Below are 24,107 nucleotides of genomic sequence, written 5' to 3' on the forward strand. Positions count from 1 at the left end.
ATGGGAGAGGGGAGATATGATAGAGACGTTTAAATACCTATATGGCATAATGTGCATGAGTTCAGTCTCTTTCATTTGAAAGGAAGGAGGGCATAGGGTGAAGTTAAGAAGTGATGGGCTCAGGAGTAATCTAAGGAAATATTTTTATACAGAAAGGGTTGCAGATGCATGGAGATGATGGAGACAGAGACTGTGTCTGATTTCAAGAAAGCCTGGGATAGGTACATGGGATCTCTCAGAGAGATAATGGTTACTATGGATGGGCAGACTGGATAGGCCATTTGGCCTTTATTTACCATCATGTTTCTATGTTTCTAAATATTTCTTCACACGTCTAATTAAACTCTGGAATTCATTGCCAGAGAATGTGGTAAAATCATTTAGCTTAGCGAGGTTTAAAAAAGGCTTGGATAATTTCCTAAAAGAGAAAGTCTATAGACCATTATTGAGATGGCTTGGGGAAATCCACTGCTTATTCCTAGGATAAGCAGCATCAAATCTGCTTTACTACTTGGGATGTAGCTAGGTACTTGGAACCTGTGTTGAACACTGTTGGAAAAAGGATACTGGGCTTGATGGACCTTCAGTATGTCTCAGTATGGCAATTCTTATGTTCTTAAAATGTCTTGAATAGGACAGAAAAGAAAGAGAGAAAGAGAGGGCATGTGAGGGATGGGGAAGGGAAAAAGCAGAATGTGCTAGCTGTCAAGAGAAAGAGAGAGAAAGGGCATTGCTTGTGCAGTAAGAAGATACAACCTCAATAAGATCTCCAGTCAGATTGAATAGGATATGTTGGTCTTTTTCTGCTGTCATCTATATGTCAAATAAATATTCATAACACTGCACACTCATCTTGACATCTTGCAAAATGTTCTGGGCAATGAATTTGTTTTACAGCTCATTTGGAGGTGCTTTTACTAAGCTGCTGTAAAAATAGACCTTAGAGCGTCTTTATGTGTGTCATTCCTGCAGGCTCAGGCCACTTTTACTGCCGCTTTAAAATGACCTATTTTCTTTATTTTCTATTAATGGTCATCTACTAGTTTTGCTATTGGCGGGCTGTCATTTTTTTAGATTACCATATGAGCAATTACCACCATTTAATTTGTAGGGGTGAAGGGCTCCTGCATTATACATGCACTAACCAATTAGCTTGTAGTACTGTACATGAGGCAACTAGTTTGTACAGGATTGCCCACTCTCAGTCCAACACCTAAGCGCAACATGATGTCCATTTTGTGCTAGCCATATGTTAGCTTAGTAAAAGGTAAGGTTACTAGAGAGAGAGAGAGACCCACACTAAAAGGGTACAGAGGATGGGAAGGGGGACCAAGGAAATGAGTGGAGTGTGTTTGGGGATGTGGGCGGGGCTATGGGTGCGGTCATGTGTCCTCTTTTTTAAATTTTTATATTCATTTTAAAGCCATAAGTAAGTGCAAAATATAATACAATCATATAACTCTATAAAAGCATTTAAATACAATTACAATTATAATCTATGACAAAAAGATATATCATCCCCCCATAATTATATTAAAAAAGTACACTCAGATTGAGAAATTGAAAAATATATTCCAACCCGCCTTCCCACCCACCCACCCTGGATGTGTATGACCAAAGGGTATAATCTCAAATCACTCTTTGCAAAATTTTGTCAATGGCTCTCAAATCTTCAGAAACTTCTTATAACGTCCCTGATGTATAGCCATATTACGTTTCATCTTAAAAACATGACAGAGAGACTCCCACCAAAAGGAATAGTTCAGTCTATCCCAGTTTTCGAGCATTGAGATAAAGCATCAGATTAATTGTCCAATCCCTAGTCTTAGGTCTGCTGGATTATTGCAACTCCCTATATCTTCCTTGTCCAGCCACTATGATAAAACAACTCCAGACCATACAAAACACCGCCCTCAGATTGATCTACTCACTCAAAAAATATGATCACATAACAACTGCCTTCTTAGACTCTCACTGGCTACCCATACAAGCACGAATCCAATTCAAATTCTACTGCCTGATATTCAAAGCATTACACGACTCTTCCCCCTCCTATCTAAATAACCGCTTAAACCAAATCTCCACCTCAAGACACAGAAGAACCTCGAACCCTTTCGCCTTCCCCCCACTCAAAGGCACACAATGCAAGAAAATGTTTGACAACCTTCTGGCAACACAAGCAGCAAAAATCAACCATTCCATCTCCAATCTTATGACAATATCAGACAACCTCAAAACATTCAGAAAAGAAATCAAAACCCTGCTTTTCAAAAAATTCATCCAAATATTTTAACCCCTCCTCTTTTACCTCCAGAAGATTCACCTACCTTCAGATAACCTTCCCCCAAATTACCCACCTTAACACCTTCCAATTAAACAAATACCATAAATAGATTGTAACCTACCCTCTCTAACTGCATTCCATATGTATTTTTCATACAGTTCTTCACTGTCAGTTTAATTTCCATCCTATAAGTTCACATAGAATTTTTCTTTTTTCAACCATCTTTATTTTCTCTTCTTTATTAATTTCCAGGTACTTTAGTTAGATTGTGAGCCTTCGGGACAGTAAGGGAATTTTTTAAGTACCTTCTTACTTCTCATTTATAATCTTAATGTATATTTTCTTCAAACCGCTTAGAACCTAAAGGATATAGCGGTATATAAGAAATAAATTACATTACATTACATTACTGTGTCTCAACGGTCACGAATCTGGACTTGGAGGATGAAATTTACGGTGTCTGCATCTATGAGATAAACTTGGGTTTTTTTGTTACATAGAGCAGTTTGGACCCCAGTTCGGTTACAGAAATTAGATAGTTCCAAGTCTAATAGGTGTTGGCACTGTCATCTCGAACCTGGGACATTAGATCATTTATTATTTTATTGTCTCTTGATACTTCAATTTTGGAGATCCATTTGGGATCAGATAAACAAAGTAATGGAAAAATCCAGTGTAACTAATATATGACACTGTGCTATTTGGCACTATGATGAGAGTTAAAAGCCAAATATCATCTCACAATAATAAACTCTTTATAATGACAGTGGTTGCCATACAGCTTATTCTAAGGAATTGGAAAAACTGAGATAGACTGAACATGTGTCCTCTTTTTCTTGTCTTCACAAATATGATAATCCTAGTAGAAGGGCCACTTAGTATAGCCAAATGCAATTCATATTCATTAATTATTCAGAAGGAGAAAATGCTCATGTGTTGTAATTAAGGTATGCTATGAAGATCTATTTGCATTTACCACTTAATTTACAAAGGCTACCATCTTAGACAACAGAAAACAAAAAGTATTTTCACACACGTGCTTCCAACTTACCCTTGTAGCACAGATTTTTTCTACAACCCCCTCCAAAACTGGGTGGACAGGCTGAGCAAGGGCGGCCATGTTTGTAAGGAGCATGACCCCACCAGTTGCCTCTAGGAAAAGCAAAAGAGGACAGGTAATAAGGCTGCATTGTATTTCAGGGCAAGATAGCTACTAAGAGAACTTTACCCAATTAAAAATACTTTTAAAATGACTAGGTCACTATTCAAAGCAAATTAATCAGACAGGAGAGGCTCCTGCTTGGTTAAATTGCACTGGCTGGTCCAGGAGCAGATATTCAGCATTATGTAACCAGACAGTGCTACTGCTATCTGCCTTAACCAAACAAAAGTCCAAAAAATAGAGAGAAGAATGAAGATCATCCAGGGATCTGTATCTGAAAATTAATCTTTATTGATGCAAAACAATACAATCTGGGGTGGGGGTGTCATGGGTTTAGAAGAAGTGGACATCCTTCCTGCCATGGTACTTCAAGGGGGAGTTGGGGGTTCTGGCAGAAGGGAGTTGGCATCCTTCCTGCCACGGGACTTCGAGGGGGGTCAGGGTTTCCAGCAGGAGAGAGTGGGCATCCCTTCTGCTGATTGAGGGGGTCCACTGCCATAGCCACTCAGCTGATCATGGCAGGGGTATTTTTCCCCTGCTTTGCTGAGCCAACAGGACACTCCATAGCTGTGGTTTCGGGGAGCCCTGCCATGATCAGCTTATGGCTGCAGCTAGGATCCCACAACGGCATAGACAGGTGGCTGAAATGTAGGCCTAACACCACTTTCAACACTGACCTAAAGCAGCTACCCAGTGGCGTACCTAGCATATGTGATACCCGGGGCCCATCATTTTTTGACACCCCTCCCCCATCTATATGAAAAATATGATTTTTAGTAACAATTCACATATCGCACAACAAGAGTGTACCTAGGAAAAGGCAGCATCTTAAACACTGCAGTGAGCACTAGAACACCAACACATACATTGTAAAACTAAACAAGCCAGATCCCACACAGTCAAATGATCCAGCAGTCAATGCCAACTGAAAACTATGTTCTTTTCATACACACAGAACAGAGATACACCCTCGCCCAATATGGAATAATCACAAACTAAAAATAGAAATATGTAGACAAAAGTTAAATTGAACCGCCAAGAAACCAGACTCTGTAAACAATACAACACCACAAAAACAGTAACATATGTCCTCTAATACTGTGTAAAATATAAAGACAGTAAATGTAAATTTGAAAAAACTGATACATAACAATCACCACTTTACAAATTAACAAATAAAAATAAAACAAATAATTTGAAATAAGAAAATACCATTTTATTATACTAATCCCCATAAGCTCGGTCCCCATCCCCGCAAACCACCTGATTCCATCCACACAAGCCTTGAATTGTTTTATATTGAATTTATTATATTAAAGTATAAAAAGAAACAATATTCTGTACAATTGTCAATTTATAAATCAGCGTCTTCTCCCCACTCTCTCTTCCCCATTTCCCTTCAGCATCCTCAGCCCACTCTCTCTCCACTTTCCTTCAGTGCACGCACATAAAAACAAGCAAGTAATTTTATATAATTTTCATTCTATTCATTCATAGAAATTAAAGTCTAAATAATGCCAGTCACATAACAAAACATGATTTTACAAAAATAATTCCCTGCACAGTCAAGCCTGCAAGGATTACTAAATGTCTTTCAGCAGCCCCCCTCGCTCCTTCCCCCTTAACTTTGTAGCCAAGTCAAAATGATCTACCAACAATAAAATTTTAAAAACACAAAGCACACTGTACGCAGAGAAAATGTTAATTATCATTTATATTCCACGGGTTTTCAAAGAGGTCAAGGCAGATGACTTTATGCAATGTCACCTCAGTAACAACTATACAAAAATAGACAAATATATCCCCTCCCTTTTTACTAAACCGCGATAGTGATTTTTAGCGCAGGGAGCTGCGCAGAATGCTCCACGCTGCTCTTGACGGTCATAGGCTGCCTGCACTAAAAACCAGTATTGTGGTTTAGTAAAAGGGGGCCATAGTGCAAAATATAGACAGCATATATAAATTCTCAAAACGGACACATTTTGATCACTAAATTGAAAATAAAATCATTTTTCCTACCTTTTTTTGGTAATTTCATCAGTCTCTGGTTGCACTTTATTCTTCTGACTATGCATCCAATATTTCTTCCCTTCTTTCAGCCTCCTGTATGCTTCCTCTCCTCCAGACCTCATTCCCTCCCCCAACTTTTTCTTTGTTTCATCCTGCCCCCTTCTTTCTTTCTCTCTCCATGCCCCCTTTCTTTCTCTGTCTTTCTCTCTCTCCGTGCCCCATTTCTTCCTTTCTTTCACCCTGCCCCTTCTTTCTTTCTTTCTCTCTCCATGCCCCCTTTCTTTCTCACTCTTTCTCTCTCTCTGTGTCCCATTTCTTTCTTTCTTTCACCCTGCCTCCTTCTTTCTTTCTCTCTCCATGCCCCCTTTCTTTCTCTATGTCTGTCTTTCTCTCTCTCTCTCTCTCCATGCCCCATTTCTTTCTTTCTTTCACCCTGCCCCCTTCTTTCTTTTTCTCTCCATGCCCCCTTTCTTTCTCTATGTCTTTCTTTCTCTCTCTCCGTGCCCCATTTCTTTCTTTCACCCTGCCCCCTTCTTTCTTTCTCTCTCCATGCCCCCTTTCTTTCTCTATGACTGTCTTTCTCTCTCTCCGTGCCCCATTTTTTTCCTTTCTTTCTTTGTTTCACCCTGCCCCCTTTCTTTCTTTCTTTTTCCCTGCCCTCCTCAATGCCACCGCCATTAGGAAACATGCTGCTGCCACCGCCGCCGAGGATAGGCTGCCACTGCCGCAATCGGGAACAGGCCAGCGCCGAGTTCTCCCTCCCTGCTTTTCTTCCCCGCGGGGCCGAACAACTCTCGCCACCCGACATCAATTCTAACGTCGGAGAGGACGTTCCGGGACAGCCAGTCAGCGACTGGAAATCAGAAAGGTGTCTACCGATGCCTAAATTTAGGCGCTTGTTATAGAATTTCCCTTCATTCTATATTTAAATCTTTTTATTAAAGTATAATTAGGGACAATATTTTGTTCAACTGTTTGTAAATCACAATTAGAGCTTTCCATTTTGATCTAGTTTTGGTATAACCTTTCCAAAGATTCTATTACCTGTGTATTTACGCTGATGTGTAGAATCCTTCACTAGGGCCCAAATTTGCTGAATACAAGGTCGCAAATGAATGGCCATATATTTGCACACTCGCTCTAACAGGGACCCTGCACCAACACAATGGAACGTCCTGATGGATTATCTTTGTTCTTATGTATTTTGGTGAATAGATATAATACTGGTACCATACACACCTCTAAGGTCAAATATTTATACTCGTGGCTAGTAAGAATCTTATTCTTAAGCCCCTGGTCCATTGCCAATTTCACCATTCCATAAATCTCCCCTGTTGGATCTTCTGTCAAACGCAAATATGTATCTGTATCAGCCAATTGATGAAATGCTTCCTGGGTATACTTCGGTTTATCCCAGAGCACCAAAGTGATATAATGTATACCCAGGTAATACAGTGTCCCATTGATTGTCCTCTTTCCACCAGTCTACCTCATTATTCAGTGCCATATACTCTAACTCTCCTATTTTATTTTTTAGGCTTCTAGCATTTGTATACAGACACTTGAAATTGTGTTTTTTCCTTGTAACTACAGGCTGCTGAGAAGACAGGGAAAATTTGAGTCTTTTACTCTGCCTTCCTCTTATCATTCTCATACTTCTTTCCTTAACTGTGAAATTAAGAGTGCTAAATTTGCATCAGTAAATTTTTGCAGCTTTTTCTGTACTAAGATTCTTTTTTTCCTCCAGTTTTTGGTAAACTCTCTTAGTATGCTCTCTTAGTTTAAACATAGGGGCCTGATATCACTATGTAACAATTTTGTTTTTGTTCCTGTGTAAAAAGGGGAAATTGAGGTGCCTAAAGAAATATATAGGCACCTAAAGATAGGCTTAATTACAAATGGTCTTCCTATGAAAAACTGCAATATTCAATCACCAACTTTAGCTAACTACCATATTTTCACGCATATAACGCGCGCGTTATACACAATTTTAGAAACCGTGCATAACCTTGCGCGTTAAACGCGTGAGCGCGTTTTACAACTTTTTTTTTCAATCCGATCGGCATCCCCCCTGCGAACCGGCATCCTTCCCCCCCCCCGCTCGCGTCAACCCCCCCCCCGTAGATCCTACATCCCCCAGCACCAAACATTTCTTACCCGACTGGGCACCGGCACCAGCACCAATGCACAGGATGTGCCAGTGCCAGAAGATCCTCCCTCGTTGGTTTGGGCTGGGCTGGGCTGGGCAGTGCGGTGCAGGAGAGATCCTCCTTCTTCCTGCGCCGGGCTGGACTAGGCTTTGAGCATTTGCGCATGCTCAAAGCCTTCTGGTCTCGCTCTCTAGAGCCCGGCGCAGGAAGAAGGAGGATCTCTCCTGCACCGCACCGCCCAGCCCAGCCCAGCCCAAACCAACGAGGGAGGATCTTCGGGCACTGGCACTGGCACTGGCACGTCCTGTGCATTGGTGCTGGTGCCGGTGCCCAATCGGGTAAGAGATGTTTGGTGCTGGGGGATGTAGGATCTACGGGGGGGGGGGGGGTGTGTGACACGAGCGGGGGGGGGAGGATGCCAGTTCGGAGTAGGCGGGAGGAGGTTTTAGCATGTGCGTTATACGCATGTGCGCGCTATATTAAAATTTTTTTACATAAATTTGTGTTTCCTGCGCGCTATACCCGTGTGCGCGTTTTACACGGGTGCGCGTTATCTACGTGAAAATACGGTACTTCCAGCTAAATATCCAGCCAAGGTTAAGCAGTTTACTTTGCGCTCAGCAGCTCTTTGAATTTCTAGCCCAGACCAGCTTCTTCATAACTATCTAACATTATCATTTTTGAGCATAACAATTGGAAGAAAGCCCAGATGTTGAGGGGGAGGAGGAGAGAAATTCTCAGGATAGTTTATAAAAGAGGAATTTAATGTGCTTGACATTTTGATCACTTTTATAACATTTTCAAAGACTTTTGAGGGGTTATGTTCACACTTATGATTTCTCCATATTTATACAATGCACAGTGTAGGATTTCCTTCCAATATTTTCTTTGCAGACAAATTCTTCTCATACCTTTATGGTGTTTGTATGTCTTAACATGTTTCAGAATATATTGTAAAGCATTTCAAAAATTTTGAACTTTACATAACGTAACACAGAAAGCAGGATAGAAATTGAGAATTTGGGAATAAACTGTTATAGTAAGAGTAATTCTTAGAAACTTACTTGGGAGAATAATTGCACACCAGGTAAATTGCTTTAGGCCATATCTGTCCCCAGACATTCATGTTATGGCACAAATTAACAGCGCAGCCTATTTTGCTACTTGTTGCCCATACTACCTAAGTGATAGGAAACAAGATCGGGTTAAAAGCACAATGAACAACAGAAACAAATCATGGTTAGGAGTCACTAAGATTAATCAGTATATGTCATACAATCAGAATGGATAAAAATGTACATATTATAGAAGGCTATTCTATATCTGTACACCTGTAATTAGGTGACCAGAAGGTGCTTAGAACAAGCTTAAACTATGAAGTAATAGGCTCCTACTAGAAACAGAATAGTTCAAGTTCAAGTTTATTAATATTTGATGTATCGCTTAATCGGTTTGCTAAGCGATGTACATAATTATAAAAAGAGTAGAAATACAAAACTAACGAACAAAATAACAATTACTTGACAACAAGACATACTTGAGTTGGGAGAAAAAGGGGGGAAAGTTACAATTTATCATTGTGAAGAGAAAATAAAAAAAGGAGAAGAACAAAAGGAGGGGGGAGGGTTAAAAATTTAAATTTAAATGTTAAAAGCATCTTTAAAAAGATGAGTTTTTAGTGATTTTTTAAAAGAGGGAAGCTCCTTTTCATTTTTAATATACTGTGGTAATGAGTTCCACCATTGGGGGCCCATTACCGAGAACATGTCTAATCTTCTTGTGCCTATTATTTTTAAAGAGGGAATGGTTAAAAGATTCTGAGAGGATGATCTGAGTGGTCTCATAGTATTATGAGGTATTAACATTTTGGCTATGAATTGGGGTTCATTATAGGTTAGGGTTTTGAACGTTAGGAGCATGACCTTAAAGAAAATGCGATGACTGATTGGAAGCCAGCTGAATAGGATAGATACAGTACATACATATGCATTAGGCACAAGCACTTAGGAGGGGGCCGCTGAAAAGTTATCAGCCCAGCCAACAAAGTTGGGGCAGTCTCCACTGAGTGCTATACACTTAGAGGCTCATAATCAAAACTTTGAAACATCCAAAAACCAGCCCAAGTCGGCACTTGGACATCCTTATAGAAGGGACATCCAAGTGCTGATAATCAAAAACAATTTTCTGGACGGTCAGCAGCACTTCTAAGCTTCTGTGCATCCAGAACTCAAATGGGCTTGTTGGGAGGTATGTTATGGGCAGGCTTCAACCTGGACGTCCTGAAGCAATAATCAAAACTTCCCCAGGTCTAAGTGCCCCAAAGGTGACCAAACTGACAAGATGACCACTAGAGGGTTTAAGGCATGACCCCCCCCCCTTACTCCGGAGCTCTCCCTATACAGACAATAGCTTGTTTGCGGTTTTAACTCATTCTTTCTTCATTTGGGACCCCTGATGAAGGCGTGTTTTCCAAAACACAGAACGTGTCGGGTCCACTTGCTTGTTTTTAGGGGATGTTTTTAACCGCATTTTATCTATTGTTATAATAAACTTTGCCCGCATCATTGTACGCCCGTCTGCAGTTTTCTTTGTTTTGGTTTTGCCTTCGTATTCCTGACTGCAGACCCTTGTTGGTTCTCCCCTTTGTTGTTTATTATGAGAGGCAACCCATATCAACCCCTATGCCTAACACCATTCAGACCTGGCCATATTCATCCTATAGAGATCACGGTGGCCCAAAGTAACACTCATTTCTTGCTTGCTAGCTCCCCAGCAGTTCTAGGAACAAAAGACCTGGAAGAAATCAGTTCTCCATTGCCTCAAGATGAAGACAGAGAGAGGGCAATTTTCAAAGCTGTTTTCATGCACAAAATAGGGTTTAGATCCGAAAATTGCCCAACTGCATATGACCTATCCATATCAACTAATAAACTCTTTATCATCTTTTTTTTCCCCTTATAGATCACCTATGCTTGGCTTCTTCTTTCTTGAATTCTGCTGAGATTGTGTTGCACTCACCACCCCTTAATATAGATATTTTCTTCAATTACTCCCAAATTCTAACCCATATTTCCTTTATCCTATGCTCCCTCATTCCTTTCAATTGAAAGAGGCCTGTTTTCTGAGCATATGTGCAACATTGATATTTATATGCCTCTATCATATTTCCTCCCAGATTTCTTCCAAAGTACTGTATATTTAACCAGTATCAGATGGGCCTACACCAATGTATTTTTCTTGGAGTAGTTTGAGGGCAGAGCCTGGACTAGCAGAGCTAGGAAGCCAGCTGATACATTATCCACACAATCAGTACACTTCTCACAGTCCACACAATTCAATATGCTCAAATCTGTGAAGGGTTTACTTTAAATTGGATAGTTCAATAATTGGCACAAGTTTCTAATAATATACCATTTGTATATGCCAGTGAGCTTAAATAAATCCAAATGGGGACACTAAACTAAAAATTGAGTGATTAAAGGAAGTGTATCATATCAAATAGAAAATCACTCTTGTAAAGAGTAAAACTCAATACTTGAAAAGTGTATCAACTAGTAATTAAACTAATGCTCAGGGACTCGAAGGCAATAAACAGGGGAAAACCCCCAAAACTGCTGCCTCACCACCCAATCATCGCATGTTCAAAAAACTTTATTTGATATCAGGAATAATGTATTTTCTTATAGCGCTGCGTATCACACAGTCTACTGTATTCACATATAGTTAGAATATTAAATAGCAAACTTATCTTAGCTTGCAGGTTCCCACGTGGCATGTTTCGATCCTGTGTCAGGGAACCGATAATATAGTGCAAAAAGTTATAACTTAGGCGGTTTAGTCTCAAAAATGTTGCTAAACGTCTCAAATAATAGCCAACAGGTTTGCTTCCTCCTCTTGTTTCAGTGAGCTTAAATAAAGCAGTAGCATCTACAGATATCAGGATTCTCTTCCTTAATTCCCTTCTTTTATTTACACTTCAGGGATTCAAGAAAAGGTTGGATAAGTTCCTGCTGGAACAGAACATACGCAGGTAATGCTAGACCTAAGGGCCGCCGCCAGAGTGGACTGCTGGGCACGATGAACCACTGATCTGACCCAGCAGCAGCAAATGTTATGTTCTTAAAAGCTGATTCCCCCCTGAAAAATGTCTGGATGGTAAAGAGGCTTTACTTTGGGTGTCCTACTGCTACTCCAGTTAGATGAATTAATATCTTTTGTCCTTCTCCTCTTCAACGCAGGGAGTGTTGAAAGACAAGGTCCCTATATTACACCCCTTGGAAGCAGTCCAGCTGCCGTATAGGCTCAAGCTGATTTACATTAAAGAATAACTAGGTGATAAAATTCATCACCATCCCTGTCCCTGCGGATAACTGCAGGAAACCAACCCGTGTCATTCTTTAGTGTCTATCTCAACCACAGTCCTTCTACACCAGCATTCTTCAATGCAAGGCTTGAGGGTCAGTGGTTGTGCCTTCAACCTCCGATTCTTCTCTCTCCCCTTAAAGAATAACATGGAGATGGTTTCCTGTGGTTATCCGTGGAGATGGGAACGGTGATGAATTTTGTCACCATGCCATTCTCTAATTTCTCACTCTTTGTACTTCAGGGACAGTGACTGTACCAGTGGAGCTCAATTTCTCCATTAGCAAAGAGGATGCTGCAGCTTGGAAGGTAAAAGTAAGTTTAGTCCCCTTGCCTCTATCATATTTCCTCTATGTTGAGGGAATTAGCAAAGGTCCAGATCCCCTTGCTTTGAAGTGCATTGGCTGGGAATCATCAAAGACAGTACCACCACCACCCCTCTGGACTGGGTATTTACGATCCTCAATTTCCCTCCCTCCTTCTACCACTTTAACTACATAAGTTCTCTGACAGAGACAGTACCGGGCAGTCTTTACAGTCTATGGCTTAGAAATATCAAAGATAAAATACAATTTAATTTAATCATGAATTTATAATGCATGTAACTACAGGGCAGACTGAATGAACTGTTCAGTTCTTTATCTGCTGTCATTTACTATGTTACTATGTAATGGGGACAGGTAAGGCAAACAAAATATAGGTAGTGCAGCCACACAGAGTGAGGTTTCCAAAGTTTCCTGGGGAAAGGAGTAATCCCTACTCACTCCTGCGCTGACTACTAGTAATAGTACAACAAAACTACTGCTAAAATACAACTGCAGTCATGTTGAAACCAGAGACTTATGGGTAGAAGTGAATGGGAAACAATCTTATCCATATGAACTCAGCACCTTCATTTGCAGTGCCAATGTCACACTTACAGAAACGTTTAGGGGCATGTAAGGATGCCTAAAGCCAGCATGGGCGTGGCTTGCACCGGAAGTGGCCTTAGGCATCCTTAGGTGCCCCTAGGCATGACACCAGTGCCTTAAATGTAGGCTTCTGAAATGCTGTCTTATATTTAAGGTGGTGGTGTAAAAAATAAAGCAAAATTCTTTAATAAGCGCCGGTTCATGATTGATATGCTATCGGTGGTCGCTTCTTAGGCAGCCGCCGATACCAGTGCCAATTATAGAATTCCCCCTTTCTGCTATTCTTCACACAAAGTGCATATTTGCAAAGTCATTTTGTACTTTAGTACACTGGGGCATAGGCATCGGAATGGGGGAGGGCACAGGGGCCATGTCCTCCCCATAAATTGGCGACTGATGTTTGGTGCTTGCCCTCCCACCTGTTTCCTGGTGTTGTACTTTATATCTTCTGGGCAGCCACCAGATAGTGTCAATGAGCAGGCCTACCCCCAAACCCTTCATTCTACGTCCGGGAGCAGGCCTGCTCGTTGATGCTGCATGGCGGCTGTCCCAAAGATTTAAAGTACAACGTCGGGAGGAGGTAGGGGTTGAAGTTAAGAGCTGTTGATGGGCCATGCCACAGGATTCTGCTGGGGCTAGGGAGGAACTCATAGACCTACCCCCCCCCCCCCAAACCAAATAGTATTCTGCTGCCTATGCATTGGGGGCTAAAGGAACTAACATAGGGTACTTTCGAGGCTCTAGATATTTTTTCAGATTTGAACAGTGAAATTGTATTGTGAAATACTTTCTTATTTTTCTTGTCATAAAGATCATAAGGAAATAAGAAACTCATAGAAAAAAAGTAAAGCAATGAGGACACAATTTTACAAATAAATATTGAATACCTGTGTATAATGGGTACACACGGGCCCTGAACATCTGTAAGGACAATGCGGGTTGCATTCTTGAGGGTAAGGGAACGTGTAGTCTCTAACTTCATCATACCAGGCCTGAACGTGAAATGTTGGAGGCCTATACCTATGTTGAGAAACATTTTGAAATAAAAAAAGAAATAGATAGAAAGAAAACATATTGGAGGCAATTCTATAATTGGGTTGCCTTAAATTAGGCGCCCCATTGGTGTGAATTGGGTGTCAAATCTTTAACTCCATCTGGGCGTGTCTAAGCTATTACAGAATACTAGCATAAAGCTGCTTTGGCATGTCAAACTTTAGGCATTGCAAATTAATAATCACTTTCACTTTTTTATATACTAATACATCTCCATAAGTAAATATATGTGTGTGAAAAGCTCAGACCCAATAACCAACCTCTAGTGATCAACACGGAGCAGGTTGTTAATTAGACCATCACAGCTAATCACTGTCTCATACCACAGCATACTGAAATAAATCTAAAACTCAAAAGTATCTGCCTGTGACTTCTCTTTGGCAGTGGTGGAGCTGTGACTCGTCCCACAACTGCTCCAGTCTTGTGATGTTACAACTTAAATTGACGCTGTCTCACATTTCCCTTGCCCCCCCCCCCCCCAATTCGAGTTTCATAGTTTCATGAATTGGAACTTCTTCAGGAGGGGACACCATTCGCGGGGCTCCCGCACCCTAACCAACTGACAGCGCAAGGGAGAAATGATCTTTAGGTATTACCATTTATTCTAGGTCAATGGCTGGAGTAAGTGGCATAGTGAGGGTGAGCGGCACACCACCCCCGGCTTCTTCTCCACCCCACCCCCATCCGCTCCTTCCCGGCCCCCTCCTCTGTGTGTGCGTGCCCCTCCCCTTCCTCCATATCTCTTTAACATAATGTTCTCAGCGCAAGGAGCAAACCCAACCTGCTGCTCATGCCAGCGTCAGCTCTTCCTCTGACTTTACTTCCTGGACCCGCACCTTGGATGTGATGTCAGAGGAAGAGCCAACACTAGCAAGAGCAGTAGGTTGGGGGTTGCTGCTCACACTGCAAATGTTAAAGAGGTATGGGGGAAGGGAAGGGAAGGGAAGGGGCGGGCACATGTGGTAGTAGGGTCGGGGGAAGGCGCAGGGGCGAGGAGAGGAGGACAGGTGCCAGTGCCCCCACCAAGACAGACACCCAGGGTGGACCGCCCTCCCATTATTACACCATTGGCTGCACTAAGTTGGTGTGTCTAAAGCAAGGCTGCCCAATTCCAGTTCTCGAGATCTACTGGCAATCCAGGTTTTCAGGATATCCACAATAAATATGCATGAGAGAGATTTGCCTGCACTGCCTCCTTGGTATTCAAATCTTTCTCATGCATGATCATTGTGGATATCCTGAAAACCTGGCCTGCCAGTAGATCTCGAGGACCGGACTTGGGCAGCACTGGTCTACAGTGTGCCATGCAACATACATTACTGATAATATTCTCTGTGTGCATGCTCTGCCCTCATAAATGCCCCTCTCAGTTATGCGCTATAGCACTTATGTGTTACTTTATAAAATAGTGCATAGTGTACTTGAGTGTATAAGCAGTGGTGTAATATGGACCGCCCCAGGCGCCATCTTTGCAGGGGCGCCTCTCCTCCTCTTTGCCCCCTCTGGTGTACTTCTTGAAATGTTCACCAGTGTGCGCAGCATCTTCCACCTACTGCTTGCGTCAGCCTCGCCTCCCTTATGAAGTCACTTCCTGGGTGCAGGAGCAGGACGTGACATCAGAAGGGAAACTAGGCTGGTGCCAGCAGCAGGTTGAATGTGCTGCTCACACCGGCAGATATTTCAAGAGGTATGCAAGGGCAAACACTCAAGCAACAAGGGGCGGTGGAGCACTCAAGCAATGGAGAAAAGCATTGGGGGAGGGGGGGACAAAGCACAGCGCCCTGGGCGCCAACCTCCCTAGCTACATAGAATTGCCTTGATTTTGAATTATTCTCATGATGAAAAAGTATACAGAACTATCTAACTATCTCCATTCTAATGCTAATTCTTCCATTTGTATTATCTATACCTTCCCCAGTGCGCTCCCAAATTCTGTCCGATTGATGGGAGCAGATGTGCTGGTCCATGCTCCCAAAGACAGGTTTCGGCCCAGGCTTCTGCAGACCTCTCGAGATCTGTGTCCCAGGTCTAACATGCAAAAAAGAAAAAAGAAAGAAATATCTGCAGATACTTATACACTCCAAAAATATATAATGATATATCTTATTGTTCACAATTGATTGACTTTCATAACACTTCAGTTAAAGTAATGACCAGGGTTTGTCTGCATATCATGACTAGACTGCAAGACAGTGCTTATTTTAAGCATCAGCACAATGCTATTTTTGGGTACTAGAATATAGAAAAAGCTTTAGTAATTTTGCTGATCAGTAACAAGATATCCAGTTGTTATACATGGCTATCTTCAAAACAATACCTTTTATATCTGTGTTGCCCGCTAAGTGAAAAGATACCAAAAGGGGGATATATGACCTTATAGATAGAGAGATACCAACTGCATAATCCTGCAAAATTTCAGCCTCAAGTATGACCTAAATACGTCCTTAAAAAATGTTTACAAATTTTAAAAAAGGAGAGTGTGGCATAGTGATTAGAGCTTGCCTGGATTTATAAGCTGAAAACTGTACAACCTAATGGGCTAAATGCGATTCTTTTTTCTGTCATCAGCATCAGAGAGTATTCTGGGGAATGTAGGCACTCCGGCTGTCAGGAAAAATAAGTGTGCCTTACTCGTGATAGTCATAACGTGATTGGCTCTGAGCACTGCATTTAAATAGACGCTGGGGCGCCATTCTGGCTCTAACCTGAGAGAGCAGCAGCGTCCAGAACACTTCAGGTAATTTATAGTACCTTTATTTCAGCAATTTTTGTATATATTTGTAGTTTTTGCAAATTTTCTTTTCAGTGGTGTGTAATTTATTTTTCTCACGTGCAGAGTCCTGAAGAAATGAAACACTGGCCAACGTTGGCAGAATAGAGGACATCCCATGATTGATTCAATTAAAAAGGAGGAAAAAAGGTTGACTCAAATATAAACTGGGAGGTTAATATTCAAGTGCAGTGCCCTGCCCTGCCAGGCTCTACACCCAGCACCTCTCCCTCCTGCCCTGCCAGGCTCTGTACCCAGTCCCCACTCCCTCCCTGCCCTGAAAGGTTATGTACCCTGACCCCTCCCTCCTGATGCATTACAGGCCTCAACCAGGCCTGCCTTAACTCCTGGTGGTCCAGTGGTGAGCCGGGACAGAAGGGTTCCCTCCAGCCTCCTGTCCCAGCCGACTCTCAGAAGTTTTACTTCTTCCACCATCCCCCGCATATCTTTCAAATCCTTGGTGGTCCAGCAGTGAACCACAGCAGGAATGATTTTCCTTCGCTCTTGCCCGTGCAGAGGCGTTAACTGATTGGTTGCCGCAAGCTCTCGTGGTTCTGTGAGATGAGGACTCACAACAGCCAATCAGCAACCTTCCTTCACTCCTGCCCATTCAGAGCTGTTAGCTGATTGGCTGCTACAAGTTCTAGTGGGACTGTGAGAACTCACAGCAACCAATCAGCTAGTAGCTCTGCACAGGCAGGAGCGAAGGAAGATCTCTCCTGATCCAGTTCACAGCTGGATCACCAGGGATTCAAAAGGTATGTAGGGGTAGGGGGAAGCAGGTAAAATGTCTTAGAGTTGACCAGGACAGGAAGCGGGAGGGATTACTCCTGTCCCGGTCCACTGCTGGACCACCAAGAAAGCCGGGGGGGGGGGGGGGGGGGGGAGGGAGGGAGGGAGGGCAGGAGGGAAATAAAAGTTGTTCAAAATCAACTGGGCAGGAGATGGAAGGGATCTTGCCTGTCCCGGCCTACCACTGGACCACAATATCATATGACAGGCTCAATAGAGGCCTGCAACAGGTTCAGGAGGAGGACAGGTCAGCACTAACCCAAATATAAACTGAGACCTCTTTTTTGGGGTAATTTTTTTGGCCCCAAAATCTCAATTTATATTCAAGTATATACAGTATATCAATCATCTCCTCTCACCAGTATGGGGTCTCTACTTCTCAGTTTCTAATGACATCAGAAGGTAAAAATTCTAATGATATCTAAATACTGTAGCTGGTTAGTGCTGAAAAAAAATAAGCTGGCTAAATTCACCTCAGAAATGTCTGCATGCAACTATGGAGCTTATTAAAAAAAAAAATTAAAAAAAATGTCCAAAAACTGGTATAAAGTAACAGATGAACATTTTTCTTGCCAAACCCTTTAAATTTGCTATTTTTAAAACCCATTCTGTAGATAGATTTCTATGCTGTTCATCTGCTGTGCCTCTAAATCTCATGAGGGCACGGTTTGGGCAGGACTAGGGCAGGCTTATGTTTTGGATGTTTTTCTGTAATAATCAAACATTTTAGAAAACATCCAGGGCACAATTTGGACATTTAGGGCTAAACCTGTTTCAATAATGAATAAATGCCCAAAAAAGATGCCCAAATTGACCAGATGACCACTGGAGAGGTAAGGGCATGATCCCCTCACACTTCTCCAGTGGTCACTGACTCCTTCCCACCGTACATGCCAGCCTGTATGACAGTTTCAGATGATATACTGTAGCCAGTGCTATTAGAGCAGCAAGCAGGTTCCTGGAACAGCCTAGTGGGTGGTGCAGTGGACTGTAGAGATGGAACTCAGGCCCATATCCTACTTTAACTAATACATTTATGGAGGAATAGGTGAGCGTTCCATAACCCACCCAAATACTATTGTACCTATATGTAGGTGACACTTACAGGCATATGGGGTGGTATACAGTTGGGTTCAGTAGGTTTTGGGTAGGTTTTGGAGGGCTCACCATACATTATAAGGGGGTTATGGTGAGATATGTACCTGGGCCTTTTTATGTGAAGTTCACAACAACGTTCTCTAGGGTGCCCCGGTTCTCTGTTAGGATGGCTGTGTGGCCTGTCTGCTACAAATGCTAGCCCTACCTAAATCCCAATGGCTTGTTTTATGCATTTTTCTTTTGGGTGTATTTTCTTGTTTTAATGGATCAAAAAGACGCACTGAGGACAAGAACATCTGAGAAATGGCTATTTTTGAAACAAAAAGATAGTGTAGATGTTTTTCTGTTTAGAAAATTGTCATGTTCGCTACTGGATTTTTGTGCGCGTTCCGTAAAACATCCAGACTCGGATATGGACATCATATTGAAAATACCCTTCCACATCTTCCATCCAAATCTAGCTAGGTAACTCCTAAAATTAGCAATCTAGATCCCTTTGGAAATCTACCCAACATAATTCGAAAGACAATTTAAACTTCTTATTTGAAAATTATCATTAGAGATTAGTTAAATGTAGAGCAGTATTATCCAATCTGTTGAATCCCCAGGTGTATCTACATTTTTTAAAAACCCATTTATCTGACACAACAAACTCCACATAATAGGCAGTATGGATATGGAATTCATCTGGCCAAGAAAAGAACTAGTGAAACACTTCAGGACTGATTCTATAAATGGTGCCCAAATTGATTGGCGCCTAGGGAAACAGTGCCTACCACATGTCAATCAAATGTAGGTGCTGTGTATAGAACTGAGCCTTCCGGCACCTAAATTGAGTTAGACGCTGATGCTGGTGTATTAGGCCAGGGTTTTTCTGGCCCACAGTTCTGGCTCCTAATGCTTTCCACCCCTAAATTTTGCCCCTAACCATGCTTACTTTTCATGTAGGCCCCTTGTTCTAGGCATGGTAGGTGCTCTACCAATTTCTGCATGGAACTTAATCAGTTTTTAGTTGTTTTTTAATGACATTTTCAATTATCATTCCATTTAGGCCAATTAAAAAATTTTTAGATTCTGTATGGAAATCTGTTAGGCGCCACTGATTTTGACACCATTTGTAGAATTAGGGACTTAAAGTCTACCAGTATCTTTTCTACAATGTAAAAGTTATCCCTAAAAAAAAAAGTATTGATATATTCTTTTTTGCTGTTTGATTTACCTTTATTTCTATGATTCATGTGGACTAATGACAACCGCACTAGACATCAAGGAAGAACAGAGACGAACATGAACCCGTCAAGCTTGGATTAGCTTTTTCTACTAGGGTGGTTCGAAATGTTTGGTAAAAAAGCAAATGAAACAATGTAGACTTCATAGAGGGCTACACACTGCCAGTCTGATTTTTTTTATAGGCTATTTTTTCCTATGATGCAAAAACACTGGAAACTGGCTGGTCTGTATGTATAGCCCTCGATGGAGACTACATTGTTTAACTTGCTTTTTTACCAGATTTTTCAAACCACCCTCGTAAATACAACTGCAAGAGAAGGAAGCAGGCAGATATATACAGTTGCCAAAACATCTTTGCTGCTCTCTGCATCTCACTTAGCCTGGGGATCAGTGGAATAGCGAGAGTGAGAGGCGCCCGAGGCGGTGACGCACCTTCCCTGCCCTTATCTCCGCCCCCTCACTCCTTCCTTGATCCTGCGTGCTGTGTGATATCACCCCCCCCCCCAATTCTGCTTGCCATGCGCGCCTCCTTTCCCTTCCCACATACCTCTAGTTGAAGTTGTTGTTCGCAGAAGTGATGTCAGCGGGAGAGCCGACGGGGTCGCAAAGAGCATATTGTTGACCGCCGCAAACAGCTTTCACTAGAGGTATGGGGGAAGGGGGGCGTGTGCAAGGAGGGGCAGAATGGGAAGAGGAGTGTCTGCACTGACCAACATGGCACCTAGGGAAGACAGCCTCCCTCCCTCCTTACTACGCCACTGCTGGGAATAAGGCAGAGGTTGAAAGGATTCAAAGAAGGAGGTTCAGGAAGTGAAGAGAAAAAGGTGATACATTATATACAATATAATGTATTTCCTGCACATAGCAAGACCTGTCTATCCATGCCCTGAATGAAGCTCATTAAATACCGCACCTCAGGATCTGTATTGTTGCTAGGAAAGAGTGGCATATGTGACTATTCAAGTACTCAGAAAAGTATTCCTGTACATTTGTTGTCTCTTGTTGCTGTTGTCTCTTGTTGCCGACAGGTGGTGAGAACAGAGACCAAGTGCTGGTCTGGATGGAGCATACACCGATTGGGTAATGCTTTACTATAGCAACCAAAACATGTAAAAGTTGAAAATATATAAAAGTTTTTGGTGCATCAGAATTGGCTTTGGTGCCTTTTTTTTTTTTTATTGTACCCTGGGGAAATCTATGTATGGGATGGGGGAATTATTCTTTTTAAACAAGATATGTGCTATATGTTATGTGGTAAAGGTCCCTTATGGTTAGCTCTCTGAAACAGGAACACAGCACATGACTCCTTTACCATAAATAAGCAAGATGCTAGTGCACTATTTACATGCTTTATTTCCCATTTCAAATGAGAAGTTTCTCCTTAGACTTCTTATTAAAAATGTCCAGAGCTAGCATAAAAACCATTTATGCAGACATTTGCACAACTTAATCTACAGTGCATTCTTCTCACTATAAAATACAGTATTCTAGATCCTTTCTGATCTGTAGCCTTTAGCTTTAAACAGCAACTTCCAGCCTGCATCTTTATATAGGAAACTCATAGCTTATAGCTTTAAATATCTCATTTTTAGCTACAGTCTACAATAAGTTTAGAGTTATCTTTTCAGGTTCTATGTCTTTTCCGTGCATAGTTTTAAGCCAACACATCTGGAGACCCATTTTAGAAAGGAAATATATTTAAGAACAAAAGTCCATGTGAAGCTAGAATCATCATTAAAAAAAAAAAAAACAAAAAGCAGGAGCCCATAGGTTAAATATGTAGCCCCCAACAGTGATATAAAAAAAATTAAATAGTAATGGTCAATGTTCCAAAATAGCCAACAGGTTCAAATGCTCAGGAGGGCAGGGTTAGGACATCTGCTGTAGTTGGTGATTCAATCATTAGGCATGTAGACAGCTGGGTGGCTGGTGGGTGTGATGATCGTCTGGTCACTTTCCTGCCTGGTTCAAAGGTGGCAGATCTCACGTATCACTTAGATAGGATTTTAGATAGTGCTGTATTGGTACATGTAGGTAAAATGACATAGGAAAATCTGGGAGGAAGGTTCTGGAAGCCAAATTTGGGCTCTTAGGTAGAAAGCTAAAATCCAGATCCTCCAGGGTAGCATTTTCAGACATACTCCCAGTTCCATGTGCAGGACCCAAGAGGCAGATAGAGCTCCGAAGTCTCAATGTGTGGTTGAGATGATGGTGCAGGAATGAGGGTTTAAAATTTGTTAGGAACTAGGCAACCTTCTGGGCAAGAGGGAGCTTATTTTGAGAGGATGGACTACACCTTAACCATGATGGAACCAGGTTGTTGGTGCTAACTTTTATAAAGGAGACATAGCAGCTTTTAAACTGAGATGGGAGGGAAAGTTGACAGTCACCCAGGAGCAGATGGTTTGGTGTAGAGCAGGGGTGTCCAACCTGCAGCCCAAGGGCCGCATGTGGCCCCATGAAGTATTTTGTGTGGCCCCGGTTGAGGGCGATGCAGTGTTTTCCTCTGCTGCCCCAAGGTGCTTACCGTCTTGCCAGCTCCCTCCTCTGTCTTGCTGCAGCTTTTGCGCGGCCCCAGAAACATTTTTTTCAGCCAATGCGGCCCAGGGAAGCCAAAAGGTTGGACACCCCTGGTGTAGAGTATCCTTGAAGCATACTATTCAAACAGGATATTTAGAGAGTCCCAATAGAGACGTTTCAATAATGGTGAAAGAAAGCCAGGAGTGATTAAGAGGAAGGAAGAGTAAAGGATTCAAATGATCCCAGTCATCTTCTCAGCAGCCTGTAGATACAAGGAAAAACACAACTTGAAGTGTCTGTATACAAATGCTAGAAGCCTAAAAAATAAAATAGGAGAGTTTCAGTATATAGCACTGAATGATGAGGTAGATATAATAGACATCTCAGAGACCTGGTGGAAGAAGGACAATCAATGGGACACTGTGTTACCTGAGTACAAATTATATCGCAAGGGTAGAGCAGATCAAATTGGTTGCACTATATGTTAAAGAGGGAATTGAATCAAACAAAATAAACATTTTGCATGATATAGATAACAGTGTGGAATCCATATGGATAGAAATTTCATGTGAGAAGGTAAGGAATATACAGGTAGGGTTGCACTACCATACCCCAAGACAGAATGAGCAGACAGATGAAGAAATGTTTTCAGAGTTTAGGAAAGCTGGCAAATTGGGCAACAGTATAATAATGGGTGATTTTAATTACAATCTAATAAATGCATGCCCTGATGATCATTCAAAAGTCTTCTACAGGCCCAATTGCTTCAATACACGTATCAAGTGGGTGGCATTCTTTTGAAGTAATTCTGGCTGTGTACTGACCGGCTGATTATTGGAGACAATGGAACTTGAATTTGATATGAAGCAATGGTCTCTGGGCGTTTGTAGTCACCAGTGCCATTTTGTGAAGGATAGTGGTCTCTGAAGAGCAGCAGTGAACAGTGATAAGTAAATCCCTGATGCAGCTTGTAGCGAAACAAGGACTCCCTATTGGGTTGTGAGTGGACTGCATGATGGCAATTTAATTATATGGCTGGCAAGAAGGAGCCACATATGAAGCACAGCTAAGTCCTTTTTTTCTTACTGCATTGCATTTACAGAGAAGATATAAGAACATACAAATAGCCTTATTGGGTCAGAAAAATGGTCCATCAAGCCAGGTAGCCCATTCTCACAGTGGCCAATTCAGGTCCTTAGTATCTGGCCAAAATCCAAGGAGTAGCAATATTTCATGCTACCAATGCAGGGCATGTAGTGGTTTCCCCCGTATCTTTTTCAATAACAGACTATGGACTTTTGGAATGCTATATGTAAAGTTTTTTCCTCTGTGACAGCCAATGTGCCTTTCTCCCGTTTTTTTTTTTTTAAACTGAAGATTGTGAACTTGGGGCTGTGTAATGAAGTGAAGTTATTTTAATCCATGAAGCATAACTGAGTTTTTTTTCTCCACTTTATTATTATTATTTTCTGGTGTTATAGTGATAAGGGAGATCGGACTGTGCTTGTGAAAAGACTTTTGAATAATCATCAGGGCATACACTTGGGGGCTCATAATTGAAAGAGAAAAACGTCCAAAAACCAGCCTAAGTCGGCAATTGGACGAACATTTCTCAAAAACGTCCAAGCGCCGATAATAAAACCGGGTTTTGGACGTATTTCTAAACGACCTAGGCCTTCATAGTGCCACTCAACGTCCAAAGATATACAGGGCATTTCAGGAGGCATCTCGAGGGCGGGAGTTGGGCGGGACGTGGGCCGGCTTA

General features: G+C 41.9%; 1 protein-coding gene across 1 annotated transcript in view; it reads right to left on the reverse strand.

Annotated features, from left to right (window-relative positions):
* The window catches only part of CRISPLD1 (cysteine rich secretory protein LCCL domain containing 1), a 105,032-nt gene that overhangs the window by 55,352 nt on the left and 25,573 nt on the right, over nt 1–24,107 (reverse strand). The window contains exons 2-5 of the mRNA XM_033934912.1: nt 15,842–15,960; nt 13,767–13,899; nt 8,671–8,786; nt 3,336–3,436 (exon numbers count right to left, since the gene is read on the reverse strand). Of these exons, the coding sequence (XP_033790803.1) occupies nt 3,336–3,436; nt 8,671–8,786; nt 13,767–13,899; nt 15,842–15,960 (469 nt within the window). The remainder of the gene's footprint in view (nt 1–3,335; nt 3,437–8,670; nt 8,787–13,766; nt 13,900–15,841; nt 15,961–24,107) is intronic.

The sequence above is a fragment of the Geotrypetes seraphini genome, chromosome 2 (assembly GCF_902459505.1).
Source record: "Geotrypetes seraphini chromosome 2, aGeoSer1.1, whole genome shotgun sequence".
Taxonomy (NCBI): domain Eukaryota; kingdom Metazoa; phylum Chordata; class Amphibia; order Gymnophiona; family Dermophiidae; genus Geotrypetes; species Geotrypetes seraphini.